General features: G+C 40.1%; 1 protein-coding gene across 1 annotated transcript in view; it reads right to left on the reverse strand.

Annotated features, from left to right (window-relative positions):
• Positions 1-2,388: 2,388 nt before the first annotated feature.
• sugct (succinyl-CoA:glutarate-CoA transferase) overlaps positions 2,389-13,820 on the reverse strand; it is a 237,238-nt gene continuing 225,806 nt past the window's right edge. Inside the window, exon 14 of the mRNA XM_084147019.1 lies at positions 2,389-3,219. Within this exon, the coding sequence (XP_084003145.1) occupies positions 3,092-3,219 (128 nt within the window). The 3' untranslated portion in view covers positions 2,389-3,091. The remainder of the gene's footprint in view (positions 3,220-13,820) is intronic.

The raw sequence follows: 13,820 nt of genomic DNA on the forward strand, positions 1-13,820 counted from the left end.
GAAGTACGATCACATCTGTTATACTGGTGCCGAGACCAGTCTTTGCTGGACAGCTGTTACACAAGTTCCCAGCTACTATCTAATCAACGCAACATTTACATTATCCCACACCTGGTTAGCCACTATCGGCTTAAAAAGCCAAACCTAACACAATATCTGCCAATTGATTTCCAGCAATATTGCCCGTCTGTCTGTGTGGTGCGTGCGTTTGTTTATCACTCCATATGTAACCAGTTGATGTGTTAACCTTCTTGTGGTTTGACAGAAATTCTTTCCCCAAAACCTTCTCATTTAAATGTTAACTGCAAAGTAGGCTTACCTGGCAGAAGTATATCATGAGTAAGTATATCATTTGTATCTATTATTTGTTATTAGCTAAATTTGCCATGAAATGAGCAGCAGCACTAGGCCTTCAGAACCATCACTAGACCGGCACATTAGATGGCACATTCCTCACTTGCTAGATGCACTTAACCATAATTGTCTGCTACACTCTGTAGTGCCTTGCAGTCGGATGCCAAGCAGTTGCCATACCAAGCGGTGATGCAGCCAGTCAAGATGCTCTCAATGGTACAGCTGTAGAACTTTTTGAGGGCCCATGCCAAATCTTTTCAGCCTCCTGAGGGGGAAGAGGCGTTGTCGTGCCCTCTTCACAACTGTGTTGGTGTGTTTGGACCATGATACTGTAGATCTTTAGTGATGTGGACACCGAGGAACTTGAAGCTCTCGACCCTGTGAATGGGGGCGTGCTCAGCCCTCCATTTCCTGTAGTCCACGATCAGCCCCTTATTCTTGCTGACGTTGAGTGAGAGGTTGTTGTCCTGTGGATCTGTGGATCTGTTGGGGTGATATGCGAATTGGAGTGGGTCCAGGGTATCTGAGATGGTATTGATGTGAGCCATGACCAGCATTTTAAAGGATTTCATGGCTACAGATGTGAGTGCTACAGGGCAAGTTACCTTGTCGTTCTTGGGCACAGGGACTATTGTTGTCTGCTTGAAACACGTAGGCATTACAGTAAAACATTACAGTAAAACAAGAAACAAAACATTTAAATGATGGAGATTGGAAGTCTCAGTTGGCTTGGGATGAAGTTGAGGCAGTTTGGGCTGGAAAGGCAGCATAGGTTCAGTGTAGGGGGCATTGATGGGACAGCCAAGGAGAAACAAAGACAGTCTGAAAAAAACACACCTGCTTCTCTGAATGGTCAGTCACCACATTGGAGCCGCTTCTCTGGTACTGGTCCTCCATTGCCAGGAATGTAGCACCCACCTGCGTGATGCCACGGCTGCTGAAAAGCGCACGAAAAGCCAGCACACCTGGCAGTGGTTACGCGCATTCCCTGAACAGTCCCTGAACTTCCTCTGCTACCTCTGGACACAGCATGCAGTCCTTTGTGTAATACTTCCAAACATGAAAGCCATATTATTTGAATATAAACAGCCAGCTAGCTAGCTATCAAGTCAAAAGATATACTTTTCATCACGATCCTGCAACTCTGAGTCAAGACCACAGGATATAGTGATCAAACCCTAGAGCAGCCAAACCCCACCCAAAAAGTTTTTAAAATGCTAAAAAAAACAAAAAACACTTTAAACAAGCTCCCTCACGACGCCAGGACAGCGGAGTCACTCACCACCTTCCGGAGACATTTGAAACCCCACCTCTTTAAGGAATACCTGGGATAGGATAAAGTAATCCTTCTAAACCCCCCCCCCCCCCCCAAATTGTAAAGTGGTTATCCCACTGGCTATAGGGTGAACGCACCAATTTGTGAGTCGCTCTGGCTAAGAGCGTCTGCTAAATGACGTTAATGTGCCCTTGAGCAAGGCACTTAACCCTAATTGCTCCTGTAAGTCGCTCTGGATAAGAGCGTCTGCTAAATGACTAAAATGTAAATGTAAAATGTAAAAAATAAAATGTACAATATTTACAGAGCTCTCTGCTTAGGCTACCTCACAGCGCCATGGCAACCACAGAACCCTGGTAGATGCCAAGTAACAATCATGTCTATTTTACTCTTCACAGATGTTGAATTGTGCAAAACCAGATGGAAGTCCCTGACACTAGGAAGACCCAACACACTGGGCACACCACATCATTTCAATGTGGATAATTGGGTAATATTCAGTGCTCGGAAAGTATTCAGACCCCTTGACTTTTCCACATTTTGTTACGTTACAGCCTTATTCTAAAATTGATTAAATAGTTTTTTCCCCCCTCATCAATCTACACAAAATACCCCATAATGACAAAGCAAAAACAGTTTTTTTTAAAAATGTTTGCTAATTTATTATAAATAAAAAACGGAAATATTACATTTACATACGTTTTCAGACACTCAGTACTTTATTGAAGCACCTTTGGCAGCGATTACAGCATTGAGTCTTCTTGGGTATGACGCTACAAGCTTGGCACACACTGCAGGTGCCGGTACTCATTTTGGGTGTCGGTACTGTTTATATGTAGGTGTAGGAGCTCCACAATACTTTTGAGCTGCTTTTTACCAGACACTGGGAGATTAATTCACTTTCCAGTATGACAATAACCTAAAACACAAGGCCAAATACACGCTGGAGTTGCTTATCAAGACGACATTGAATGTTCCTGATTGGCCTAGTTAAAGTTTTGACTTAAATCAGCTTGAAAATCTATGACAAGACTTGAAAATGGCTGTCTAGCAATGATCAACATCCAACTTGACAGAGCTTGAATAATTGTTTTAAGAATAATGGGAAAATATTGTACAATCTAGGTATGCAATACTCTTAGAGAGTTACCCAGAAAGACTCACAGCTGTAATTGCTGCCAATGGTAATTCTAATGTAATGACTCGGGTTTGAATATTTATGTAAAAGAGATATTTCTGTATTTCATTTTCAATACATTTGCAAAAATGTCTAAAAAATATTTTCACTTTGTCATTATGGGGTACTGTGTGTACTGTAGAAGGCACATCTCTGCTATTTTTGTTTAAAAAATGCAGCATAGCAAATCCAGAGCTCCAATTGCAACACGTTTTCTCTAAAGATGCCAATCTTTGCTAAACATTTATTTTATTGATTTAACAGAAAATAAATGTTGCACACCCTCAATACCCCTGCCTGCCCTGTTTGTTATGGACGATGGATGCGATGGGTGCATATTGGGTCATCAGCAGCAGTCCCTCGCAGTCCAGACCCAACGTGGTGGTAGTGTTGGTCTGTGATCCACTCCAAACTGTCAATGCATAAATCATGAATCAAAATTGTGTCGATATTGCAAGAAAATATTGTAATTTCCCATAACCACATAACCATACCACCTGGTAGCTACTCTACCTGCTTCATTCATGACAAGAAAACTAACTGGAACAAGCCAAGTTGCTAGTTAGCTAACCAGTAATACAAAATATGCCTAAACGTTTTAAACATTAGCTGTCACCTTGAGGCTTGATAGTGGGTAAAAATGTTTTTCCCTGAAGGGAAGGCAATTTCGTTATTTGTTAGTTAGATAGGCTACCAGTTAGCTTTTAACGTTACCCCCCTATCAAACCTAGCTAGCTAGCTATACCTACTGGGTGCTGGCCAAATTAGCTAACGTTCTTGATTCTAGTTACTAAGATAAATAAAACATCTCAAATTACATACAGTAGCTACTCACTTTAGCTTTTACTTTTTTGAGGTATTTTTTGAACATCTTCTCACTTCCTTGTTTCTCCAGTTGTCAGTTTGACCACACACCATTTACACACTCATTTGTGGCACCCAAATAAAAAATATGACAGTTGGAACTCCACAGCAGAAAATATGTGATACCAGTTACAGTGCTTTTAGCTTGCGGTTTGCGCACACCTTTATTTTGAGGGAATACAAAAGTATAGCTAGTGTCTGAAAGAATGATATGGAGTTAATATTTGTCAAAAATGATTTGTGCATGAAAAAAAACATGGATTTCATATTTGTCAAATTATTGAGCATGTGCTGAAAATTCAGAAATGCATCAGAAATCGTCCTTATTTTCAGCATATCGAAAAGCATATCAAGATCCGGATATGGACCTCAGCCAAGAGCAGTATATCTACAATCAATATAGCTTCATATCTTGAATGTGCTGAGAAAACACAGATATGCGATGTATACAGTCAGTATTTGTCAACATGAAGAGAGAAAATAGGATGTCACATATCTCAGGATATTGAATGAGTCGATATCCGGCCATAGGAAATGTCCATGTGTGATATTCGCAGTAATCCCAATATCATATACGTTGAGTGTACAAAACATTAGGAGATAGACTGACCAGGTGAATCCAGGTGAAAGCTACGATCCCCTATTGATGTCACTTGTTAAATCCACTTCAATCAGTGTAGATGAAGGGGAGGAGACAGGTTAAAGAAGGATTGAGACATGGATTGTGTATGTGTGCCATTCAGATGTTGAATAGGCAAGACAAAATATTTAAGTGCCTTTGAACGGGGCATGGTAGTAGGTGCCAGGCACACCAATGTTTTAATTTTTAATTTTTACCTTTATTTAACTAGGCAATAAGAACAAATTCTTATTTACAATGACGGCCTACACCGGCCAAACCCGGTGTGTCTGTGTCAAGAACTGCAACGCTGCTGGGTTTTTCACGCTCAACATATTCCCATGTGTATCAAGAATGGTCCACCACCCAGTGGTGGAAAAAGTACCCAATTATCATACTTGAGTAAAAGTAAAGATACCTTTATAGAAAATGACTCAAGTAAAAGTGAAAGTCACCCAGTAAAATACTACTTGAGTAAAAGTCTTAAAGTATTTTGTTTTAAATATACTTAAGTATATAAAGTAAATGTCATTGCTAAAAGTAAAAGTATAAATCATTTCAAATTCCTTATATTAAGCAAACCAGATGCACAATTTGTGTTTTCTTAATGTATGGATAGCCAGGGACACACTCCAACACTCAGGCATAATTTACAAATTAAGCATTTGTGTTTAGTGAGTCCGCCAGATCAGAGGCAGTAGAGATGTCCAGGGATGTTCTCTTGATATGTGTGTGAATTGGACCACTTTCCTGTCCTGCTAAGCATTCAAAATGTAACGAGTACTTTTGGGTGTCAGGGAAAATGTATGGAGGAAAAAGTACATAATTTTCTTTAGGAATGTAGTGAAGTAAAAGTAAAAGTTGTCAAAAATAGAAATTGTAAAGTGAAGTACAACTACCCCAAAAAACGACTTAAGTAGTACTTTAAAGTATTTTTACTTAAGTACTTTACACCACTGCCACCACCCAAAGGACATCCACCCAACTTGACACAACTGTGGGAAGCATTGGAGTCAATATGGGCCAGCATCCCTGTGAAACGCTTTCGACACCTTGTAGAGTCCATGTCCCGATGAATTGAGGCTGTTCTGAGGGCAAATGGGGGTGTAACTGAATATTAAGATGGTGTTCCTAATGTTTTGTACACTCAATGTATGTCTAAAAGACACATCTGTATTCAGAATTTGTCAGGCTATGGTGCATATCCCCAAAACTCAAAATATCCATTGGAAATGGTCTGTATTCTCTAGAATATCAAAAACATGCCATGTAAAGATATCCCCTTATATGGACCCTTTTCGCCCAGTGATCATTAAACAAAATAATGAGGATTTCTATCAGCCTAATCAAGGTGTAGATTACATCTCAACATTCCAGTGTTTGAACTTGTAAACAAGGCTGTATGGGATTTCTCTCAATACAACTCAGTGCAAGCAATGGCAATGTCCTCTTTAGGTATAATGCTGGGAACCATTGTGGATTTCACAGATCTAACGCAGTTCCACCTCAGACACTGTCAAAACATCAGCTATGCGGATTTTGGCTAAAGCAGATCTGATTGAATCGGGCCATTAGTATTTTTTCATGTTGAGAGCTCTAAATCCAGCTGAGAATATCACAGAGAGATGAAACCACGATTGCTGAAATCGCTAGGCTAGACTGTCTCCTTTAATGTTCCGTCTCCCAGGCAGGGCAGATGAAATTGATTCATTGTCTGGATAGGCCAGAAAATGTGACACGTCACTACCTATGCAAATGTGGGGTGTGAAACCTGACACTTCAAGTCAGCTCCACTGACAGTGGTAGCGGAAAGCACACAGATTGGGCTTTCTGTTATTATAAAGCATTGGACCCTGCAACGTTCACAGAGGGCTTTGAACACCAAAATGTCAGTCAGAACCTAAATAGGGGACTTAACATCTGAGAAGAGCTCTCAACAATCATTCTCATGATAGCACCTTGGTAATAGTCTGTGACAAATATCATAGCTAAGCAGGGCTTGATTAAAACCCTGGATGGGAGATCAAAGGGTAGCTGTAGATAGATCAATTCTCCAGGCACATATTTTTCTGATAGTGGATATAATGTTGAAGATCTGATGTTGTTTTAAAGTTACAAAATCAACATATTTTATACAAGGTTTGTCGATGTTGAAATTTGGTTACCATGATGACAAACTCAACCTCAAAACAAAAGTCTACATTGATGTTATATATTTTTTTCCATGTATTTTCCACGTACATTCCACGTCACAATACATTGGCAAATTACGTTGAAACAATGTTTATTCAACCAGTTTGTGCCCAGTGGGAACTCAGCGGTTTTAAGTGAATATATTTAAGTGAATATTATAAATATTTTTATTTTTTCCCCAACTTTTTACTGAGTTTTGTAATTTTTTTCAGAAGGGGGTTATAGGTACAAAAACAATTAAAGAAATGCATACAAAGATAACCCCAACCCATGACCATACTAGTCTATCAAAAGCTTTTCTGAATCGAGAGATAATACAGAAAAATTGTTTCTGATGAAGCATCTAAGACACGGATGGGCAACTGGTGGCAAATTTTTTTTTGTTTTGAGTTGGGGTCTCAACTTACTGTAATAATAGAATACACAAGGTGCAATTTCGAAATGTGGTTGTGCATCAGCAGTCACTCAATTAGCCCATGTCAGCAAAACATTTTTAGATTAGTAAATTAGTCTAGCGGCCAGCTATCTAAACTTGTAGTAAGAATTACTGACTGGTGTGGGGCCCATTGACCATCAGTTATCATATATGCAGACCCACGAGCCACTGCGGCCCCTCATGATGAGTTTCGTTTTTTTGTGGCCCCCACCTCAATCAAAGTTGCCCCTCCCTGATCTAAGATATGTAATAGTCGATGGAGGTTATCCGAGGATAAACGCTTTTAAAACAAACCTGCTTTGGTCTGTTTTGGTAAGTCTCGAGATGGGACGACAACATTTTGGGAAACAGTTTAATATCTGTATTTATCAAAGATAGGGGAATACTGGGTGGCATCCATAAATGTTTTTATAAAAAGGGAAATTAGTACTGTATTCACATCACTTTAAATAGACCTCAGGAGGAATACTGTCCCATCCAGGTGATTTGCTTTTATTAATGCTATCCAATGTTAATTGAGAGAGATTTGGGCTCCCAGCGAGGTGGCTTCCTCTGTTGAGAGAAGAGTTCTTAATTATTTTAGAAAGGACTTAGTCGGGGCCTCCCGAGTGGCGCAGCAGTCTAAGGCACTGCATCGCAGTGCTTGAGGTGTCACTACAGATCTGGGTTTGATTCCGGACTGTGTTGCAGCCGGCCACGACCGTGAGACCCATGAGGCGGCGTACAATTGGCCCAGTGTCGTCTGGGTTAGGGGAGGGTTTGGCCGGCCAGTATGTCCTTGTCATCGACTGAATTTTTATTAATTATTATGAATTAATTTAGTTCCATTTCAAATTGATCACATATTGTTTGATTTTGTAGTACATTGAAACACCATGTTGTGGCTCTTTTAGGAGATTCTGAAATTTGAAGTTGGCAGAGCTCATACAGTATGTGAAATTTATATTTTCTTGATTAAAGAACATAGAGGTGTAGATAATCATATGAAATCGATTTGTGAGAATGATTTATGCCCGTTTGAGTGGAAAGTGTACTCTTTTGCTTTACGATTGTGTGCTTGCCAGGCATCAATGAGGTTGTAGAGAGTATATGCTGGAGAACCTTGGTTGCGTGTGGGTTGTAGATGGTCTTATTAGATGTGTCCCGCAAAATGGCATTAATGTCTGTCCCAATAAGCAGACGGAATTTAGTTAAATCTAACAATATGCTGTTCAGAAAATAGGATACCTTATTTTCAGCCAAGAATAATTGATGATAATACATTTGAATTATACACTGACATTTTATTGGGAACTCAACTCCGAACCGCAAGGTCTGCAGCAGGGATGGGCAACTGGTGGCCCACAGATATTTATATATTTTTATTTTAGGAACTCAGTCTCAACTTACTGTTGAGAGTTAGAATAGTAGAATACAAAAGGTGCAATTTCGAAATGTGGTCCCCGAGCCATGACCCTCTGCTCATACACACCTGAACAACACTCAAGACCAACCGCTACAGACAATGCTCAAGACTGGCACCTGAGAAAAAGAAGGTCAACCATCAAAATGTGGATGACGAGCTACTTGCGTTTGTCAGGAAACCAATCCTTTCTGCTGCTACTTCGGAGGATGAGGTTGAGGAATTTACGCTCAGGCTTGTGCCAAAGTTGAAGATCAAATGAAGAAACAAGGGACTGAAAGTGCAACTTCTATCAGTGATTGTAAACTGGGATGATCAGCAGGCAACACCACTGCCATCACCGCCACAATGGCTTATTAGTACTCCGCATGGAAGAAGTGGACTGCAGCCAGTCATGTACGACCAGACCAGGGATAAATGCTCACCAGGACCTCCAACACATAGCTTGGATGACAGTTTCAGTTCATTCTTCCAAGAGAGCTGGGACAGAGACTAGAAGTTCCAATGATAATGCTCTCCTAGTACCTTAATGTTTTTGTGTATACAAGTATTGAAATACAATACCGTTCAAAAGTTTGGGGTCACTTAGAAATGTCATTGTTTTCAAAAGAAAAGCAATTTGTTTGTCCATTAAAATAACATCAAATTGATCAGAAATACAGTGTAAATATTGTTAATGTTGTAAATGGCTATTGTAGCTGGAAACGTCTGATTTGTAATGGAATATCTACATAGGCGTACAGAGGCCCATTATCAGCAACCATCAGTACTGTGTTCAAATGGCACGTTGTGTTTGCTAATCCAAGTTTATCATTTTAAAAGGCTAATTGATCATTAGAAAACCCTTTTGCAATTATGTTAGCATAGCTGAAAACTGTTGCGCTGATTAAAGAAGCAATAAAACTGGCCTTCTTGAGACTAGTTGAGGATCTGGAGCATCAGCAATTGTGGGTTCGATTACAGGCTCAAAATGGCCAGAAACAAATAACTTTCTTCTGAAACTCGTCAGTCTATTCTTGTTCTGAGAAATGAAGGCTATTCCATGCGAGAAATTGCCAAGGAACTGAAGATCTCGTACACGCTGTGTACTACTCCCTTCACAGAACAGCGCAAACTGGCTCTAACCAGAATAGAAAGAGGAGTGGGAGGCACCGGTGCACAACTGAGCAAGAGGACAAATACATTAGAGTGTCTAGTTTGAGAAACAGACACCTCACAGGTCCTCAACTGCAACTTCATTAAATAGTACCCGCAAAACACCAGTCTCAACTTCAACAGTGAAGAGGCGAATCCGGGATGCTGACCTTCTACGCAGAATTGCAAAGAAAAAGCCATATCTCAGACTGCCCATCTTAATCTTTTATTTTTATTGGCCAGTCTGAGATATGGCTTTTTCTTTGCAACTCTGCCTAGAAGGTCAGCATCCCAGAGTCACCTCTTCACTGTTGTCTGTGGAAATCCAGAAGTTAAAAATAAAAGTCCTGCACATGCGCTATATGTGCACAAAAAAAGTATAACTTGTGGGGGACTTTTAATTTGACATGAGGAAAGCAGAGAGGAAGTGGGTCTACAACAAAGTCTGTTTAATAATACATTTTGTCTCAAATTCCCAATGGTATAAGGACCAACCACCCAGACATCAGCCTGATGCATGCGCGCGGCCAGTCAGGGGTTTGTGCTGCTTTCCCACATAATGAGCCTTGTTGGCTGAAAGGACTCTCTTACTGTAATTTCCTTGAAGAGATTTTTCGATCCTTCGGGAATAGCAGGATATCATAATATACACACAGTTTGTGGAACACCCATAAACATAACTATCTTCATAAATGTTGAGGTGCTTGTTTTAAAGAGCTTAAGGTGGTAATGGGCTTTTGTGATTAAAGAAGATTAATGTGTGCATGCCCATATAAACAACTACATTCTAAATAAATATTCCCATCCTGATTGTTATGAAATGCCCATTCACAAGCAGTTTAGATGTAGTTCAAAACATACCACCCTGCGAGTAAGAAGTTAATTAAAGGCCCACGAGCAAAAACGGTTGCTTACTAGCTAACTAGCTAACTATGCAAGTTTGGCTGGCTAGCTAGCTAGCTAAGCATAGCTAACTGTGCAGTGAAGTTATTCACTGTTTTACCAGCACTGCACCACACTTTGATAGCAAACGAGACAGTGTTTTCCAAAACTGCAAGGTGTCTCTCAAGTAATAAACCTAGCTGTCAAATGGAATGTGAATTGCTGGCCAATATGATACAAAATGCTGCAAAGTAATATCCAAATGTGCAAACAATGCAAGTTCAGTTCAGGTAAGGTTATGTGAACTTCTGTGTTTAGCAGTGTAACATTATGTTCTATTCAACACGCACCAAATGTGAGTAATATTGTAGTTGCCTATTTATGGCATTTTCTCTTAGGATACCCATCCCAGCCAACCTCTGCTCTCCTTGGCCACAGAAGTGAAACCATGGCCAGACAAACACCTCCCACTGGGTACACCACTTCATTTCAACATGGATAATTGGGTAATATTCGGATGAGATATTGATCAATGAGATTACAACCTATATTCACCCACTCAAAAAGACAACCAAAAGTTAGTTGAATTTCCCATGTGTTATCATTACCATTTAAAAGCACAGCAGAGATATTTTGTTTATTTATACAACAGATTAATGTGTTATTACTGTGCTTCATCTAATAGTAGAACCAAATAATAGCAGAACCAATCTGGATTGCAGTTGAGATTACATTAAAAGTGATCAATGCAGTTCACGATTGTGTACCGATTATTACAGCAATTGTGAAGTTCCCTACAGACCTGCGACGACCTATACATACATACATCTATACATCTATACATCTTGAACATGCACGCTTTATTTGATTACATAAAACTATCCAGCCTACCTACAGAGGAGGAGAAGACAATGAACGAGGTGCCTGATGGAAGAGCTCTGGGCTTGTTTAAGTAACTGACTGATGCTGCTCCCGCTCTGTGCCATCGAAGCGCTCTACGCTTAAGATACTGCCTTTCTGAACTGCCTGTCTGAACAACACCTTATCATCTGAAGCTGTGGAAGACCATCGCCCAAGACCTGCCAGAGCTCTACATTTATTTTGTTTGTTTTAACAGAATCTTTGAGAAGTGTAGAGCTCTGGCAGGTCTTGGGCGATGGTCTTGGGCGATGGTCTTCCACAGCTTCCACAGCAGCATGTAATGAAAAGCGCTATATAAACTAGATGGTAATTCACTCTTTAAAAGCATTTTTGTGGTAGTGGTAGATGGTAAAAAGTTTTACTTTACTATTTACAGCAAAACAGATATATATATCGTCAAAGTTAAATGTAAAAATGCTCTGATTACTTTTATAGACTACTATATCAACCATATTAATTTGGATTGTGGGGCAGTTAGATCACAAACATGTCTAAACTACAGTAGTTGAAGAACTATGTATAATAGGTTTGTATGTAGACCTACTGATAGCTAGCTGTAGTTCTATCTAATAAAAGTCTTAAAGAATTAGAAGTTAGGATATCCTGAACATTTATGTGAAAGTTGGTGGTAGTGTCTGCAGTAGTAATGGTGGTGACTGGTTATAGTTGAACATGTAGGTAGATGAAAATATTGATTGGTTGGTTGATAGGATAGCCTGAACATGTGAAAATTGGTTTGGCTTGAATGGTTCAAGAGTTACAATTATTGTTGGTGGATATTATATGCTACTTTATGCTTATTTAAGTAGTTATAATGTATAGTGCTGACCAGTGCTGGACCCGAGCTAATGCAGACAAGAGCAGTATTTCTGGTCAGTAGTTGTGTCGTTACGTTGCAGGTTCTTTGGGCCCTACAGTATGGACGTGGTCAGTACTTGTGGTCAGTAGTTGTGGTCAGTAGAGGTCAAGCAATACGCTTGACCTCATCTTTACTAGAGGATGCTGGCCTACTAATCTCACTGCAACCCCCCTCCAGGTCTATGATCACTACTTTGTTTCCTTTTCTTTCTCTCTTTCCTCCAAACCTAACCACTCAGCCCCGACCCAGATGGTGATGCGCTGTCACAATCTTTCTCTCTCTCTCTCCCACTACTCTCTCCTCTTCTATCCTATTTGTAATTGTATTTATTATGGATCCCCATTAGCTGCTGCCAAGGCAGAAGCTACTCTTCCTGGGGTCCAGCAAAATTAAGGCAGTTATACATTTTAAAAACATTACAATACATTCATAACAGATTTCACAACATATTAAGTGTGTGCCCTCAGGCCTCTACTCTACTACCACATATCTATAACACAAAATCCATGTGTACGTGTGTATAGTGCGTATGATATCGTGTGTTTGTATGCATGTGTCTATGTTTGTGTTGCTTCACAGTCCCCGCTGTTCCATAAGGTTTATTTGTATCTGTTTTTTAAATCAGATTTTACTGCTGGCATGAGTTACTTGATGTGGAATAGAGTTCCATGTAGTCATGGCTCTATGTAGTACTGTGCACCTCCCATAGTCTGTTCTTGACTTGGGGACTGTGAAGAGACCTCTGGTGGCATGTATTGTGGGGTATGCATAGGTTCATTCAACATGTCAATACCTCTCACAAATAAAAGTAGTGATGAAGTCAAACTCTCCTCCACTTTGAGCCAGGAGAGATTGACGTGCATATTATTAATGTTAGCTCTCTGTGTACATCCAAGGGCCAGCCGTGCTGCCCTGTTCTGAACCAATTGCAATTTTCCTAAGTCCCTCTTTGTGGCACCTGACCACACGACTGAACAGTAGTCCAGGTGCGACAAAACTAGGGCCTGTAGGACCTGCCTTGTTGATTGTGCTGTTAAGAATGCCGAGCAGCGCTTTATTATAGACCTCCCCATCCTAGATACTGTTGTATCAATATGTTTTGACCATGACAGTTTACAGTCCAGGGTTACTCCAAGCAAGTTAGTCTCCTCAACTTGCTCTATTTCCACATTATTCATTACAAGCTTTAGTTGAGGTTTAGGGTTTAGTATATGATTTGTCCCAAATACAATGCTTTTTGTTTTTAAAATATTCAGGACTAACTTATTCCTTGCCACCCATTCTGAAACTAACTGCAGCTCTTTGTTAAGTGTTGCTGTCATTTCAGTCGCTGTGGTAGCTGACTTGTATAGTGCTGAGTCATCCGCATACATAGACACACTAGTTTACTCAAAGCCAGTTGCATGTCATTAGTAAAGATTGAAAAAAAGTAAGGGGCCTAGACAGCAGCCCTGGGGAATTCCTGATTCTATCTGTATTTTGTTGGAGAGGCTTCCATTAAAGAACACCCTCTGTGTTCTGTTAGACAGGTAACTCTTTATCCACAATATAGCAGGTGGAGTAAAGCCATAGCACACACGTTTTTCCAGCAACAGACTATGACCGATAATGTCAAAAGCCGCACTGAAGTCTAACAAAACAGCCCCCACAATCTTTTTATCATCAATTTCTCTCAGCCAATCATCAGTCATTTGTGTAAGTGC

This window comes from Coregonus lavaretus (genome assembly GCF_964263955.1).
Source record: "Coregonus lavaretus genome assembly, chromosome: 2".
In the NCBI taxonomy this organism is placed as follows: domain Eukaryota; kingdom Metazoa; phylum Chordata; class Actinopteri; order Salmoniformes; family Salmonidae; genus Coregonus; species Coregonus lavaretus.